This window comes from Adiantum capillus-veneris, chromosome 9 (assembly GCF_014529385.1).
Source record: "Adiantum capillus-veneris isolate H3 chromosome 9, ASM1452938v2, whole genome shotgun sequence".
In the NCBI taxonomy this organism is placed as follows: Eukaryota; Viridiplantae; Streptophyta; class Polypodiopsida; order Polypodiales; family Pteridaceae; genus Adiantum; species Adiantum capillus-veneris.
Window position 1 is genome coordinate 13,735,530 of NC_140939.1, and position 14,773 is coordinate 13,750,302.

At 43.4% G+C, this 14,773-nt stretch overlaps 1 protein-coding gene across 2 annotated transcripts in view; it reads right to left on the reverse strand.

Moving 5' to 3' along the window:
* Positions 1 to 305: 305 nt before the first annotated feature.
* The window catches only part of LOC147450148 (serine/arginine-rich splicing factor), a 42,475-nt gene continuing 28,007 nt past the window's right edge, over positions 306 to 14,773 (reverse strand). For both annotated transcript variants that reach the window (XM_086519462.1, XM_086519459.1), the window contains one exon: positions 306 to 1,007. In XM_086519462.1, the coding sequence (XP_086375588.1) occupies positions 877 to 1,007 (131 nt within the window). In that variant the 3' untranslated portion in view covers positions 306 to 876. The remainder of the gene's footprint in view (positions 1,008 to 14,773) is intronic.

The window sequence follows — 14,773 nt, forward strand, 5'->3', positions numbered from 1 at the left end:
TTGTCTAGGATGTTTTCAGGGATGAGTACATGTCAGCAAACTTAACATTAATAAGAAAGCTTTTAGCACTTGCAAGCTTAACATTAATAAGGAAGCTTTAGCACTTGAACTAGAATTGTAAGCCCCGCATCAATACTCATTCTGATTCCATTTCCCATTGAATAGAATTTCCTCCTCCACAATACTAGTGATCTGCATTGAAGAAGCACCCACGCAATTCTCATTGTGTATCATAATGCGGTCCCTGAAAAATGGAACTCTTTGTAGATACCCTATGGATGAAACCATGAGGTGGGGACAAAGAATACACAAATTGTCAACCATCTATTGGCTGTTAGGCATGGACAGCCACTTTACATCAAACTTATTGAATGTGCCAATTGGCATCAAACTTCTTGGAGAAGTATTAGGAATCAACATGTCAGCAAACTCCACAATATCACCACTCTACTCAGTTGAGACATGCACAAGATCCATGCAATTGAGCAAGATATCAAAGACAAAGATTTCCTCCTGCAGCAAACCACTTGCTCAAAGGAGGCCAACTATAGAGCTGATTTTGTCAAATAACATTGTTCCAACAAACCACTACCCACTTCTCTCAAATGATGCATAACAAAGAGAGTCATCACTTTGACCTGATCCAGTCCTGAACGGTACCGAGTGCTAAACATCCTGCCTAGCACGTGCTGGCCTCTATATATCAACCCTTCTAGTATTGAAAACAGCTATTAAGAAGCATATGATATTTGTAAACCGAGACAAAAAGTTCAGCCGCGAGCAATGCAAAGTAAACCGGTCGGAAGATGCAGACCAGCCCATGACGTAGCTTCTTGGCTGCGAATGGTATTTGGGCTTCGACATGCACTGCCTCTATTACATGATGATAGCAAAAAGGATGTGTGCAGATTTTTGGGGCACACCACTCAACCAAATGTATTGCCGGCTTTTTGCTGTTTGAGCTTTAACGCCCGTTCTCGCCAAGATCCCTGTTGAAATGCTGAGATCTGCTCCAAACATATAAAATACCACGATTATAAAAGAAATTAAAACCTGCTCTCCAAGTATCTTTCTACTAACACAGGACAAGAAACTTCTAGTACAGCTTGCTCCCAAGACTTGTACATGTGTGCAGTTAATGTCCTAACACGACTGGGCATACAGGCTTACGGCTACATCTTTCAAAATGCATATTCCTGACAGCTCACTTGTGCAGATGATTCATGGATTTACTAGATTTCTACTAGTGTTTTCCTTAGAATCCCAGCCTTATAACACATGGCAATCCAAATTCGTCTGAGAAGTATCTCCTAACAGTGTAGCCATAGTCACCAATTGTTGAAGTACAGGAAGACACGAGACATGTGGGATAGGAATTAGTGCAAAATGTAGAAAGTACTAATTATGTCCACAAACAGTGATGGAAGCATGTTTTGGAGGTCATCTCCTGGGTTTTCCCACTAAAATCCTATAATTTGAGGGCTTTATTGTGGCTGTGCCCGGTCTTGTGAGGCTTTTAAGAGTCTAGGAATCATGTATTCCCAGATTTTGTCCACTGTGCCACTTGTGGCCTTTTCCTATTTTTCTCTTTTTGACCCTTCATATTCCGGTTATTGAGATGTGGGTTGGGCATTATTGTTACTTCCCTTTGTATTGGTGTCACAAAGTGATGACGTGGCATGACCTAAAGGACAGACTCCCATAAGAGAGAGGTCGGAGCCCCATTGAAAGATGCAAACGAAGTTGTGACAACTTGCAGAACCAATCCCACAGGCCAAAAATAGAAGGACGCCCAAATTTTTTAAGTTGTACCAACTTATGTTGGCTTATGTTGGTTTTGGATGCGTAGTCGAGGGCAATTACATTTCTTTCAAGAAGGGGGTTATGTCACAAATGATGACGTGGCATGACCTAAAGGACAGACTCCAAACAGAGAGAGGTCACAGCCCCACTGAAAGATGCAGAAGAAGTTGTGACAACTTGCAAAACCAATCCGAGAGGCCAAAAATGAAAGGACACCCAATTTTATAAGTTGTACCCCATAAGTTGGTACCCAATGGGGCACAAATGAACAAAAGATGCGTAAAAGGTTGATGACATGGCAGTTGTACGACCTCCCACAAATTGCACTACTGACGTGGCTGCCATACGGACCTCCGCAAATTGCGCTACTGATGTGGCACTTGTAAGGATTTACGACAAATCACATTGGCTGCCCAGCGCTAGCTTTTTGGGACCCAGATGCTTTTAGACTTGAAGCTTTTCCTATGAACTGCTTTTGGAAGGCCTAGAACCTATAAATAAACTGTCAGGGCCTCAGTCTCAGGCAGATAAGCTTGAGATGAGGACCCTCGGACATTGTACTTTGTGAAGCATTAATAACAAAGAAATAACCAAAAAGGGCACCAGTCTTTGAGGCCAATCTCTTTTGGGCGCGGAACTTCACCGTGCCGTGTCGTCTCTCTCAATTTTGTTCAGTTCTTTCAGTTTTCTCACGTGTGTTGTGATAGATTCTCGACTTGGAGTGTCCAAGTCTGTTACAATTGGTGTTCTTTTTTTGGGGGCGGCATTGTGACCCTTGTTCTCTCTTTTGTGAAGTAAATTTTGCCCTTGCGGGACTCTCTCTCTCTCTCTCTCTCTCTCTCTCTCTCTCTCTCTCTCTCTCATCACCACACCTTCCGCTACACAACATTGACATGGTATCAACGTGTCATGAGGACGTGGCAACTGCTAACCTTAGTTATTGGTTTCTTTCTGACACAAACTGCTGACCTTGGCCATAAATGATGAGGTGGCAGAATTTACAGAAATGTTGACATGGTTGGCTGCCGGCAGGAATGACACGTGGCAGCAGTACGGACGTCCACGATTTAGGGCGCGTTTTGCGGGCTGTCAGCGGCAGTTTTTGATTTCAGCTTTTGGACTTGCTTTTCCTACGCAAGTTGAGAAAGAGAGAGAAGCTTTTTGCTTTATTTTACTAGGCAAGAATGAAAGAGAAAGAGTCGCTTGCTTTAATTTTCAAGAAGCTTTTACTTGAAGCTTTTGAAGCTTTTGATTGAAGCTTTTGGGGCTCTGCTTTTAGCAAGCTATCCTGATCTGATGATATCCACTCTTCAAGTCAATCCTGCTAAAGCACGAGGATCCCTGTAACCTGTCGAGTATATCATCGATCCTAGGAATCGGAAATCTGACCTTGATGGTGATTTCGTTGAGAGTGCTATAGTCGATGCACATTCTCCAAGATCCGTCTTTCTTCAAAACCAACAACACTGGAGAGCAATACGATGAAGTACGAGGCTGGACAAGACCCTTTTCCAAGTCGTCTTTCACTTGGTTCATAATCTCTTCATTCTGTGCTCGGCTCACACGGTAGGGTGGCCGGTTCGGTGATGTGCTTCCAGGTATCAGATCAATGGTATGACCTTCAGGCCCTCTGAAAAGCAATCGGCATGAGTGTGGAGAAAAATCTTGGCGTTCTTTAGATCATTTCAAAACATATTCAACCTTTATCCACTTCCTGGGTTGTTTGGGTCGTCAGTCTACATTTGAAAAGGCAAAGAAACAAAAGAACCGTGTTCGATTTGAAGAGTATCCAGTTCTTCTTCTTCTTCTTCTGACAGTTCTTGTAGCTCATCTGACTCGAGCAAAGGAGACAGAAAATTTAAAAAGCGAAGCAAAAAGCAACGCTTTGAAAAGGGCAAGAAAAAGGCAAAGAAGTCTAAATCTCGCCCCGTGACTGACAGTTCTACTGAGGACTCGTCTACAGACAGTTCAGACTCTGATGACGATAACTTTTATGCAAAGAAGAAGAATTAATAAAGCCAACCAGTATGACTTTTTGGAAGATAAAAGCAAGAAAGTTCAAGAGTTTAAGGAAGGTGGACAGTCAATTAAATTTGACACTTTTTCGGGATATAAAGATGCTTCGAAGGCTTTGTCTTTTGTACATTAGTTTGACATCGCTTTCACGGGAGGACGTTACTAAGAGCACTCTAAAATTCGGAGAGCTGCCTCTTATTTTAAGGGGAATGCTCGAACTTGGTGGTCCACGCTTCTATTAAGTAAGACTGCGCCAATGAAATGGCTGAAATTCAAGAGGCTTTTTATTTCTTCTTGGCTGACTCGAGAGTATGAACATGATATACGAACTGCTTGGAACCATCTTCGGATGACCAAGAAGGATACAGTGGACGCTTATTGCAAGAGATTCTTGAGCTCTTTTCTACCCACCTCTTCATTTAAGAAGATCTCGTTCAAAGAGCAGATTGAGCGGTTTACCTTGGGTCTTCCTACAGAGATCCGAGATCACTGCTTGGAACAAAAGTCAGCTTCCATTCAGGAGTTGATGAGTCATGCGAAGCGGGGTTTTGCCATTCACTCTGACAGTCTGACCTACCCCACAAATGAGATCATGACGCAAAGAGCCGAACAGACTTCGAAAAATGAAAGTAGAAAGAGAAAGAGCAACCCAAAACAGAAAGAAAAGGATGCACGATCCAAGTTTACTCCTCAAGAGAGGGCTCTCTACATAAAGGAAGGGAAGTGCTTTGAATGCGAGGAAATTGGGCATATCTCCGTGAAGTGCCCTAACAAGGCACCGAATGAACAGGATGAAGAAAGGCTAGAAAGTTCCAAAGCAACTAAGGGACGTGGCAGAAAAGGCAAATAAAAAGCAGAACTGGTACCACATTGCGTGGGACTCAAACCGAATTAAATAAAGCAAAGTACAAACTTTGCCGTTTTTAGGCAAAGCGACAGATCAGGATGCTCTTTTGAAGGAGCCAAGGCCAACTTCTTTTGAATTGGCGGGTCGAATTGAAATTATGCCCGATATGCTGAGGCCACAGGCGGAGGTAGTTCGAGTGGCACCCCAGACAGGATGTTGCCATTACACCGAGCATTGGCAAACTTCGTTTGCAATGACAGGGGTGTTTAGGGAACAAGGAGTTCTACGTAATTCCTTGGAAGGTTGTGACGTTCTACTCGAAATCCCTTAGTACCACAAGAACAACGCCGTGGTTGACTACCGGGCCGAGAAAGCGACTTGGACAAATGAAGGGCTCAGAGATTATACTTGATGAACTTCAGTTTCTTTACTCACTTTTTTGGGAGAGAACTGAACGATGGATGAAGGTCGAATATGTTTTGACATGAACAAAAGAACGCCAAGATTTTCTCCACACTCATGCCGATTGCTTTTCTAAGGGCCTGCCAAGCGAGTTGCCACTAGTTCCACCTTAGGATCATTCCATTGATCTGATTCCTGGAAGCACACCATCGAACCGGCCACCTTACCGTGTGAGCCGAGCACAGAACGAAGAGATTATGAACCACGTGAAAGAACTCTTGGAAAAGGGTCTTGTCCAGCCTAGTACTTCACCGTATTGCTCTTCAATGTCGAAGAAAGACGGATCTTGGAGAATGTGCATCAATTATAGAGCTCTCAACAAAATCACCATCAAGAACAGATTTCCGATTCTTGGGATCGATGATATACTCGACAGATTACAGGGATCCTCGTGTTTTAGCAGGATTGATTTGAAGAGTGGATATCATCAGATCTGAATCGTGCCGGGAAACGTCTACAAGACAGCCTTTTGGACGACTTTTGGGTTATTTAAGTTTTTGGTGATGCCTTTCGGCTTAACCAATGCTCTTGTGACATTTAACCGGATGATGGACAGGATTTTTCGAAAGTACAAGCTACTTGTTGGCACTTTCTTTGACGATATCATTGTTTTCTCCAAGAATGAGGCAGAACATAGAGATCATCTGCTTCGGGTCTTTCAGGCATTACGAGATCACAAGTCAGTGATTAATGCGAAGAAAAGTGAATTTTTCCTACCAGAGATACACTTTTTGAGACACATTGTGTCAGCAGAAGGAGTGCAGATGGATCCAGCCAAGATAGAGACTATCCGTGATTGGCCCGATTTGAAGAATGTCCATGTAGTTAGAAGCTTCTTGGGATTGTGTTTGTACTACAGGCGGTTCATTCGAAAGTTTGCAGAGGTTGCTTCCCCTTTGCATATCTTGACACAGAAAGGAGTCCCTTTCTCATGGGGACCCACAGAGGTGACTGCCTTCGACTTTGAAAGAGGAATTGACTACGGGACCAGTTTTGACTTTGTCGAACTTGCAGACACAAGTATATTGTGATACTTGTGGTCGTAGTCTGGATGCGGCAAATGCCACTGTCCGCCTTTTACGGGTCACCGCGACATTGCTACCACCTTGAAAGGGGTAGAGAGAGACTTCTTTTGGCCGAGACTCAAGAAGGATGTGGACGAGTTTGTGCGCAATTGCTTGGTATGCCAAAAGGTCAAGTTTGACAAGCATAAAGCACAGGGATTGTTACAGCTTTTACCCATACCCACCCTTGGGAAAGTATTGCAATGGATTTCATCTTCCGAGAACACGGCATCGGCACGACTGTTTATTGCCCCAGTGTCAAATTACATGGCATGCCTGAGACGATTGTCCCCAACAGGGACCCAAGGTTCACGAGTTTGTTTCAGATGGCTATTTGGGAGAACATAGGCACGCGGTTGCAGTTCTCATCATCGTTCCACCTGTCACAAAGTGATGACGTGGCTGCCAAAGAAACTCTAATTCTGAAAACCCTAATTTCTGCCAAAAACCCTAATTCTGGAAACCCTAATTCTGCTGAAACCCTAAATCTGCCAGAAAACCCTAACCCTGGTCCGACACGTGGCAGCAATACGGACAGCCAGATTTTGCGGCGGAATTTGCGCTGGCTGTACGGCAGCTTTTGGACAGTGCTTTTTCCACGCAAATTTGAAAGAGAGAGAAGAGAACTCTTTTGCTTTAATTCTTAGGGCAAGAAAGAGAAAGAGAAGCTTTTCTGCTTTATTAAAGCTTGAGAGAGAGAAAGAAGCCTTGCTTTATTTTTATCAAGGCTTTTGATTTTTAGCTTTTGGGGCTCTGCTTTTGGCATCCCTTGTAACTCTTTATAAGTGAAGTTGGTCTCTCACTTCTCAGAGCATCTGGACGCAAAGTCTGAGAGTGAGACCCAACCACTGTTGTACTTAGAACTCAGATTAATACTAAAAGAAATACCGAAAGGGGCGCCAGTCTTTGGGGCAAATATCTAGGCACGGAACTCCGCTGGGCCAATGCAAATCTATTGTGAACTGTGAACTGTTTTGAAGTGGTTATTTGGTGTTGTCGCGGTCGATTCTTGACTTGGAGTGTCCAAGTTTGTTACAGTGGTATCAGAGCACGGCCGATTTCTCTTCTACGGGAGAACCGATCCCAAATTTTTTTCCCGCGGCACCTATGGCTTCAGGCAAGGATCAGCCGACTCTCTCTACATCCGGAGATGCGGGAAGTGATCACAACGAAGATTCCGGCAAGGAGTATGGCCCGCCTCGGCCTACTCAGGCGGAGCGTCGAAAGATGGAGCGTCGTCAATTGATCGACGATGCAACAAAGTGATGCTCAATTTTGCGAAGGACCCAAAATTTGCAAAACATACGAGGGGAGACTTTTTTCAAGAAGTGCACGAGCATGGCAGAAAACCACAGAACCACCCCCGAAACCCGCTCTCAAGAAACCTTCTACTCACAAGAAATATTCATAGAAGGAATTAGAAGAGGTGGTTGATGCATGGATTGCTCAGCTTTTTGACGCACAAAACAAAGCTAAAAAGCACGGCAAAAAGCAGAAGAAAGGCACTGACTTACCGGGTTATTTGGGTCGTCAGTCGACATTTGGAAAGGCAAAGAAACAGAAGAAGCGTGTTCGACTTGAAGGAGTACCCAGTTCTTTTTCTTCTTCTTCTTCTTCTTCTTCTTCTTCTTCTTCTTATGACAGTTCTTCTAGCTCATCTGACTCAAGCGAAGAAGACCGCAAAGGCAAAAAGCGAAGCAAGAAACAACCCTTCGGAAAGGGCAAGAAAAAGGCAAAGAAGTCTACATCTCGCCCAGTAAGTGACAGTTCTACAGAGGACTCGTCTACTACAGATAGTTCAGACTTTGACGACAGCAAGTTTTATGCAAAGAAGAAGAAGAATTTTTACAAAGCCAACCAGTATGACTTTCTGGAAGACAAAAACAAGAAAGTTCGAGAGTTTAAGGAAGGTGGACAGTCAATTAAATTTGACACGTTATCTGGTTATAGAGATGCTTCGAAGGCCTCGTCTTTTGTACAGCAGTTTGACATTGCTTTCGCGGGAGGGCATTACTCAGAGCACTCTAAGATTCGGAGAGCTGCCTCTTACTTTAAGGGCAATACTCGAACTTGGTGGTCCACGCTTCTATTAAACAAGACTGCGCCAGTTACATGGCTGAAATTCAAGAGGCTTTTTATTTCTTCTTGGCTGACTCGAGAGTATGAACGTGATATACGAACTGCTTGGAACCATCTTCAGATGACCAAGAAGGATAGAGTGGACGCTTATTGCGAGAGATTCTGGAGCTCTTTTCTACTCAACTCTTCATTTAAGAAGATCTCGTTCAAGGAACGGATTGAGCGGTTTACTTTGGGTCTACCTACAGAGATCCGAGATCACTGCTTGGAACAAAAGTCAGCTTCCATTCAGGAGTTGATGAGTCAAGCGAAACGGGGTTTTTCCATTCACTCTGGCAGTTTGACCTACCCCACAGATGAGCTCATCATGCAGAGAGCTGAACAGACTTCGACAAAGGAAAGTAGAAAGAGAAAGAGCAACCCAGAACAAAAAGAGAAAGATGCACGACCTAAGCTTACTCCTCAAGAGAGAGCTCGCTTCATCAGGGAGGGGAAGTGTTTTGGATGCGGGGAACCTGGACATATCTCCGCAATGTACCCTAACAAGGCACCGAATGAACAAGATGAAGAAAAGCCAGAAAGTTCTAAAGCAGCTGAGAGACGTGGCAAAAAAGGCAGATGAAAAAGCAGCACTGGTACCACATGGTGTGAGGCCTGAACCGAATCAAATGAATGAAAGTACAAACTTTGCCGCTCCTAGGGCAAAGTGAAAGATCAGGAAGCTCTTTTGAAGGAGCCAAGGCCAACTTCTTTTCACTTGGAATTGGCAGCTCGATTTGGAATTATGCCCGACAGGCTGAGGCCACACGGGCAGAGGTAGTTCGAGTGGCACCTGGACGGGATGTTGCCATTACACCGAGCATTGGCAAACTTCGTTTGCAATGACATGGGTGTTCAGGGCAGGCGAGTGAAGTTCTACTCGAAATCCCTTGGTACCACAAGAACTACTCCGTGGTTGACTACCGAGCCGAGAAAGCAACTTTGACAAATGAAGGTCTCAGAGATTGTACTTGATGAACTTCAGTTTCTTTACTCATTTTATTTTATTTTTTGGAAGAGAACTGAACGATTCATAAAGGTCGAATATGTTTTGACCTCAACAAAAGAACGCCAACTTTTTCTCCACACTCATGCCGATTGTTTTTTAGAGGGCTTGAGGATCATACCATTGATCGGATACCTGGAAGCACACCACCGAACCGGCCACCTTACCGTGTGAGCCGAGCACAGAATGAAGAGATTATGAGCCAAGTGAAAGACCTCTTGGAAAAGGGTCTTGTCCAGCCTAGTACTTCACCATATTGCTCTCCAGTGTTGTTGGTTTTGAAGAAAGACGGATCTTGGAGAATGTGCATCGATTATAGAGCTCTCAACAAAATCACCATCAAGAATAGATTTCCGATTCCTAGGATCGATGATATACTCGACAGATTACAGGGATCCTCGTGCTTTAGCCGGATTGATCTGAAGAGTGGATATCATCAGATCCGAATCGCGTCAGGAGACGTCTATGAGACAGCCTTTCGAACTACTTTTGGGTTATTTGAGTTTTTGGTGATGCCTTAACCAATGCTCCTGCGACATTTAACCGCATGATGGACAGGATTTTTCAAGAGTACAGACTATTTGTTGGCACTTTCTTTGACGATATCATTGTTTTCTCCAAGAATGAGGCAGAATATAGAAATCACCTGCTTCAGATCTTTCAGGCATTACAAGATCACAAGTTAGTGATTAATGCTAAGAAAAGTGAATTTTTCCTACCAGAGATACACTTTTTGGGACACATTGTGTCAACAACAGGAGTGCAAATATCCGGCCAAGATAGAGACTATCCGTGATTGGCCCGATTTGAAAAATGTCCATGAAGTTAGAAGCTTTTTGGGACTGTGTTCGTACTACAGGCGGTTCATTCGAAAGTTTGCAGAGGTTGCTTCCCCTTTGCATATCTTGACACAAAAAAGGAGTCCCTTTCAAGTGGCGACCCACAGAGGTGACTGCCTTTCAGACATTGAAAGAGAAATTGACTACGGGACCAGTCTTGACTTTGCCGGACTTGCAAAAGTCATTGGAGGTATATTGTGATGCTTGTGGTCGTAGTCTGGGTGCGGTCTTAAGGCAAGAAGGCCAAGTCATTGCTTACGAGAGCCGATTGTTCTCAAGGCCAGAAATGACAGCACAGATTTATGAGAAAGAGCTTTTGGCGGTTATCCATGCTCTTACTCAGTGGCGGCATTACCTACTCGGAGCGGATTTTATTGTCTTTTCAGACCATCAGAGTTTGCGCTACTTCTTGTCATCGGAAAAGCAGATGCGGTGGGCGATAATCTTGTCACAGTTTCACTTAGACAATGGACAGAAGAATGTGGTGGCAGATGCTTTGTCTCGAAAGCCGTTGGTTCTGGCTATTTCCGCGGTACATCATAGGAGCTTCGAGGATATGGTCGATCACTATGCCACAGATTCGGATTTTGCAGATGTTTTCACACGGATACGGGATGTGGAGACAGTAGCGGGATATTCCATTCGGCATGGCTACTTGATGAGAAAAACCATATTGTGCGTTACACAGCCGTTGAGGGAAAAGGTTATGACTGAATGCCACTGTCTATGGGTCACCGCGGCATCGCTACCACCATGAAAGGGGTAGAGCGATCCTTCTTTTGGCCGAGACTCAAGAAGGATGTGAAAGAGTTTGTGCGCAGTTGCTTGGTATGCCAGAAGGTCAAGTTTGACAGCATAAAGCACAGGGATTGTTACAGCCTTTGCCCATACCCACCCGCCCCTAGGAAAGTATTGCAATGGATTTCATTTTTGATCTCCCGAGAACACAAAGTGGTCACGATGGTATCTCGACTGTTATTGACGGATTTAGCAAGCAGGCTCATTTCATTCCAGTGAAGAAAACAGTCAAGCCGGATAACTTAGCGAGACTGTTTGTGGCCTTGATCTTCAGATTACATGGCATGCCTGAGACGATTGTCTCCGACAGGGACCCAAGATTTACGAGTTTGTTTTGGAAGGCAATTTGGGAGAACATTGGCACGCAGCTGCAGTTCTCGTCATCGTTCCACCTGCAGACTGATGGGCCATCTGAGATTTCCAATTCAGTGGCTTTAGATTTATTGAAGTCTTATATCTCGGATCAGAAGACTCAATGGAAAAAGTACTTACCTTTGGTGAAATTTGCCTACAATAACACGATACACTCTTCGACGGGGAAGGCGCCATTTGAGATTGTTGAAGGTGCTGCGAAGGTTCCACCCTTCCTAAGCATGAAAGATAAGATTTTTGAAGCGGATTAATATACGCGCGACTTAGACACGGCTTTTGCCAAGGTCCGCGAGGCTTTGCAAAAACCTCAAGAACGACAGAAAAAGGCAGCGGATCGCCATCGTCGCACTTGAAATTGAAGGAGGATGATCGGATGCTTTTGAGAAGGCACGCCTGAGAAAGAAAAAGGGAAAGGAGAGGCTTTTTCCAGATTGCTAGCTAGATTGCTGATAAATCATGGTCTAAGATCCGAATGAATGTTGAATGTCATGTGATGTCCTGTGATGTCGTGTGATATGACAGTCGATTGGTACTTGTGCTAGATGTGTGTTCCTAGTACGTAGGTACTAACAATCAGTGTCTCCTAAGACGGTTTATGGCCTCTGTCTGTTTTGCAAGCGTAATCGAGAGCGATTACAATCGTTCAAGAGGGGGGTATGTCACAAAGTGATGACGTGGCTGCCAAAGAAACCCTAATTCTGAAAACCCTAATTTCTGCCAAAGTCCTAATCTACAGAAACCCTAATTCTGTTGAAACCCTAAATCTGCCAGAAAACCCTAACCTTGGTATGACACGTGGCAGTAGCACGGACGGCCTGATTTTGCGGCGGAATTTGCGCTACCTGTACGGCAACTTTTGGACGGTGCTTTTTCCACGCAAATTTGAAAGAGAGAGAAGGGAACTCTTTTGCTTTAATTCTTAGGGCAAGAAAGAGAGACAGAAGCTTTTCTGCTTTATTAAAGCTTGAGAGAGAAAGAAAGAATCCTTGCTTTATTTTTATCAAGGCTTTTGATTTTTAGCTTTTGGGGCTCTGCTATTGGCATCCCTTGTAACTCTTTATAAGTGAAGTTGATCTCTCACTTCTCAAAGCATCTGGACGCAAGCTTGAGAGTGAGACCCAACCACTCTTGTACTTTGAACTCAAATTAATACTAAAAGAAATACCGAAAGGGGCGCCAGTCTTTGGGGCCAATATCTCTACGCATGGAACTCCGCCAGGCCAGTGCAAATCTATTGTGAATTGTGAACTGTTTTGAAGTGGTTATTTGGTCCTGTCGCGGTCGATTCTTGGCTTGGTGTCAAGTTCATGACACCACTCGCAGACTGACGGGCAATTAGAGATTGCTAATTCAGTGGTATTGGATTTGTTGAAGTTTTCTTTGTTGGATCAGAAGACTACTTCGGAAAGGTTTTTACCTTTGGTGGAATATGCCTACAGAAATACGATTAACTCTTTGATGGGGAAGGTGCCATTTGTGAGGATTCTAGATACTAATCCTTTACTAAGTACTTAAACTCATGATTAAGACTTAAGAAACGTGAATTGTACTCGAGACAAGACTTAGAAGACTCTGTGTTTGATTGATTGAAAGTGTGATACAAGGGCTCCTTATATAGGAGACGAAGAGACATAAATGAAAAGACACGTCTCTTAGTGAAGAGACACGACTTTAGACGTAAAGACACATCCTTTCGGCGAAGAGCTGCAACCATTGGGCGAAGAGTCGCACCCGTAGAGCGAAGGGGTGTGACCAGTCGTCGAAGGAGTGTGACTTTTGGCAAAGAGACACGTCCTTTGGGCGAAGGGGTGTGACCATCCAAGCGCAGGGGTCCTCCTTGGCATGGCACTTCGCGTATCTGCAACTAGGAGTAGATGTATTGTTGTTAACATAGTCACAATCGTGACATTCCCTCCCATTTAAAATGAGAGCCCGTGTCAAAGAAATGACTTCTGATGTTGATAGAACTCTGAAAAAGCATTGAATCTTCGAAAATCTTCAATCTTTGAGTTATCGGAAACCTTTGCTTCTTGCGAAACCTTTTTGCTTTGACTGCTAAGTCCCATATCATTGCATTATTCAAAGACTTTTTAGAGGAATCTGGTTTAATCAAGTTGACTGCAACAAGAGGTTGATCTTCAAAATCCTTCGTGTGATGTAAGATTTCTGGTTCAAAATCTTTCAGTAACTGCGAAATATTTGGGGAAGAGAAAATCTTCTCAAGGTACTCTTCAAATGGGGTAACTTCAACTTTAGTAATCACTGGAGAGGATTTTGACATGTGACTGTAATCATCTTCCAATAACGAATCCCAAAATCCTTCAGAATCATCTTCTGACACTGTAACTTCATGACTTGTAATTGGCATATCATCATCCAGTAAAGAATCAAAGAAAGCATAGTCGTCTTCAGGCTCGGAATCTGCAACTATATCTTTATCTTTGTCTTCATCAATTGATTCAGGAGAAGTTAATGAATTCAAAAATTCATCAATAATAATATCTGCATCTGTATCAAAAATCATATTCTCTTCATAATCCACTGTATCATATCGCTTGACTAGTACAGGTGAGGCTTGAATCACTCTTTCCGCATAAGAAAGCCCATGTAAAGTCAATTCACGTCCATCTTTGAACAAATTGATAGTATGTCCTCGAAACCTAATTGCTGGATCATATTGAAATAACCAATGTTAACCAAGAATCATGTCGTAATAAGATAAAGGTATGACTTCGAAATCCAATTGATCTGCATAAGTTTGAATCTCAAACTGCAACTGTCGAACTGTCTGATCACAAGTCAAAATTGATCCATCTGCTAATTCCACATCATATAAGTGAGATGTCTTCTGAGTTGGTAAGCCAAGCTGTTGAACTATCTGAGTGCTGACGAAATTATTCGAGCATCCGCTGTCCACCAAAATATTGATGTAGCGACCATTGAGTAGTCCAAGAAGGCTCAAAACTTGCTTTGAGAGAGGCTCCAAAACTGAAGAATTGCACTGAGCATGCTTCATAAGAATACTCGTATCCTCAAAGACACGAATCGTATTGACCACAGATTTTCCTTTATCCTTAGCAGAATCTGGTTGTTCAAAATTCGATGATGTTTTCGTGTTGGAATTTCTTTTCAAATTAGACGGATTTGGTCTCTTTGGACATTGATACCATCTATGGTCACCACTGCAAATTGTACATAATCCTTCCTTCTCTGAAGTCGAAGATGCATTTGACGAAGAGCCTTACTGAGTATTGGAATGCCGATCTTGAGAAAAATCACGTTCTTTACCACGATCAAGTGGAGGAACATGTGAAGAAGATCTGCTTTGAGATTGTCCATCTTGAGAATAGAACCTTGAAGTTGAATAAGGTTGCGTTGCTTGGTGTCTGAACTGAGACTGATGTTGCTGACTTTGGCTATAGTTGTTTTTGCAATTGCGCTCTGAAAA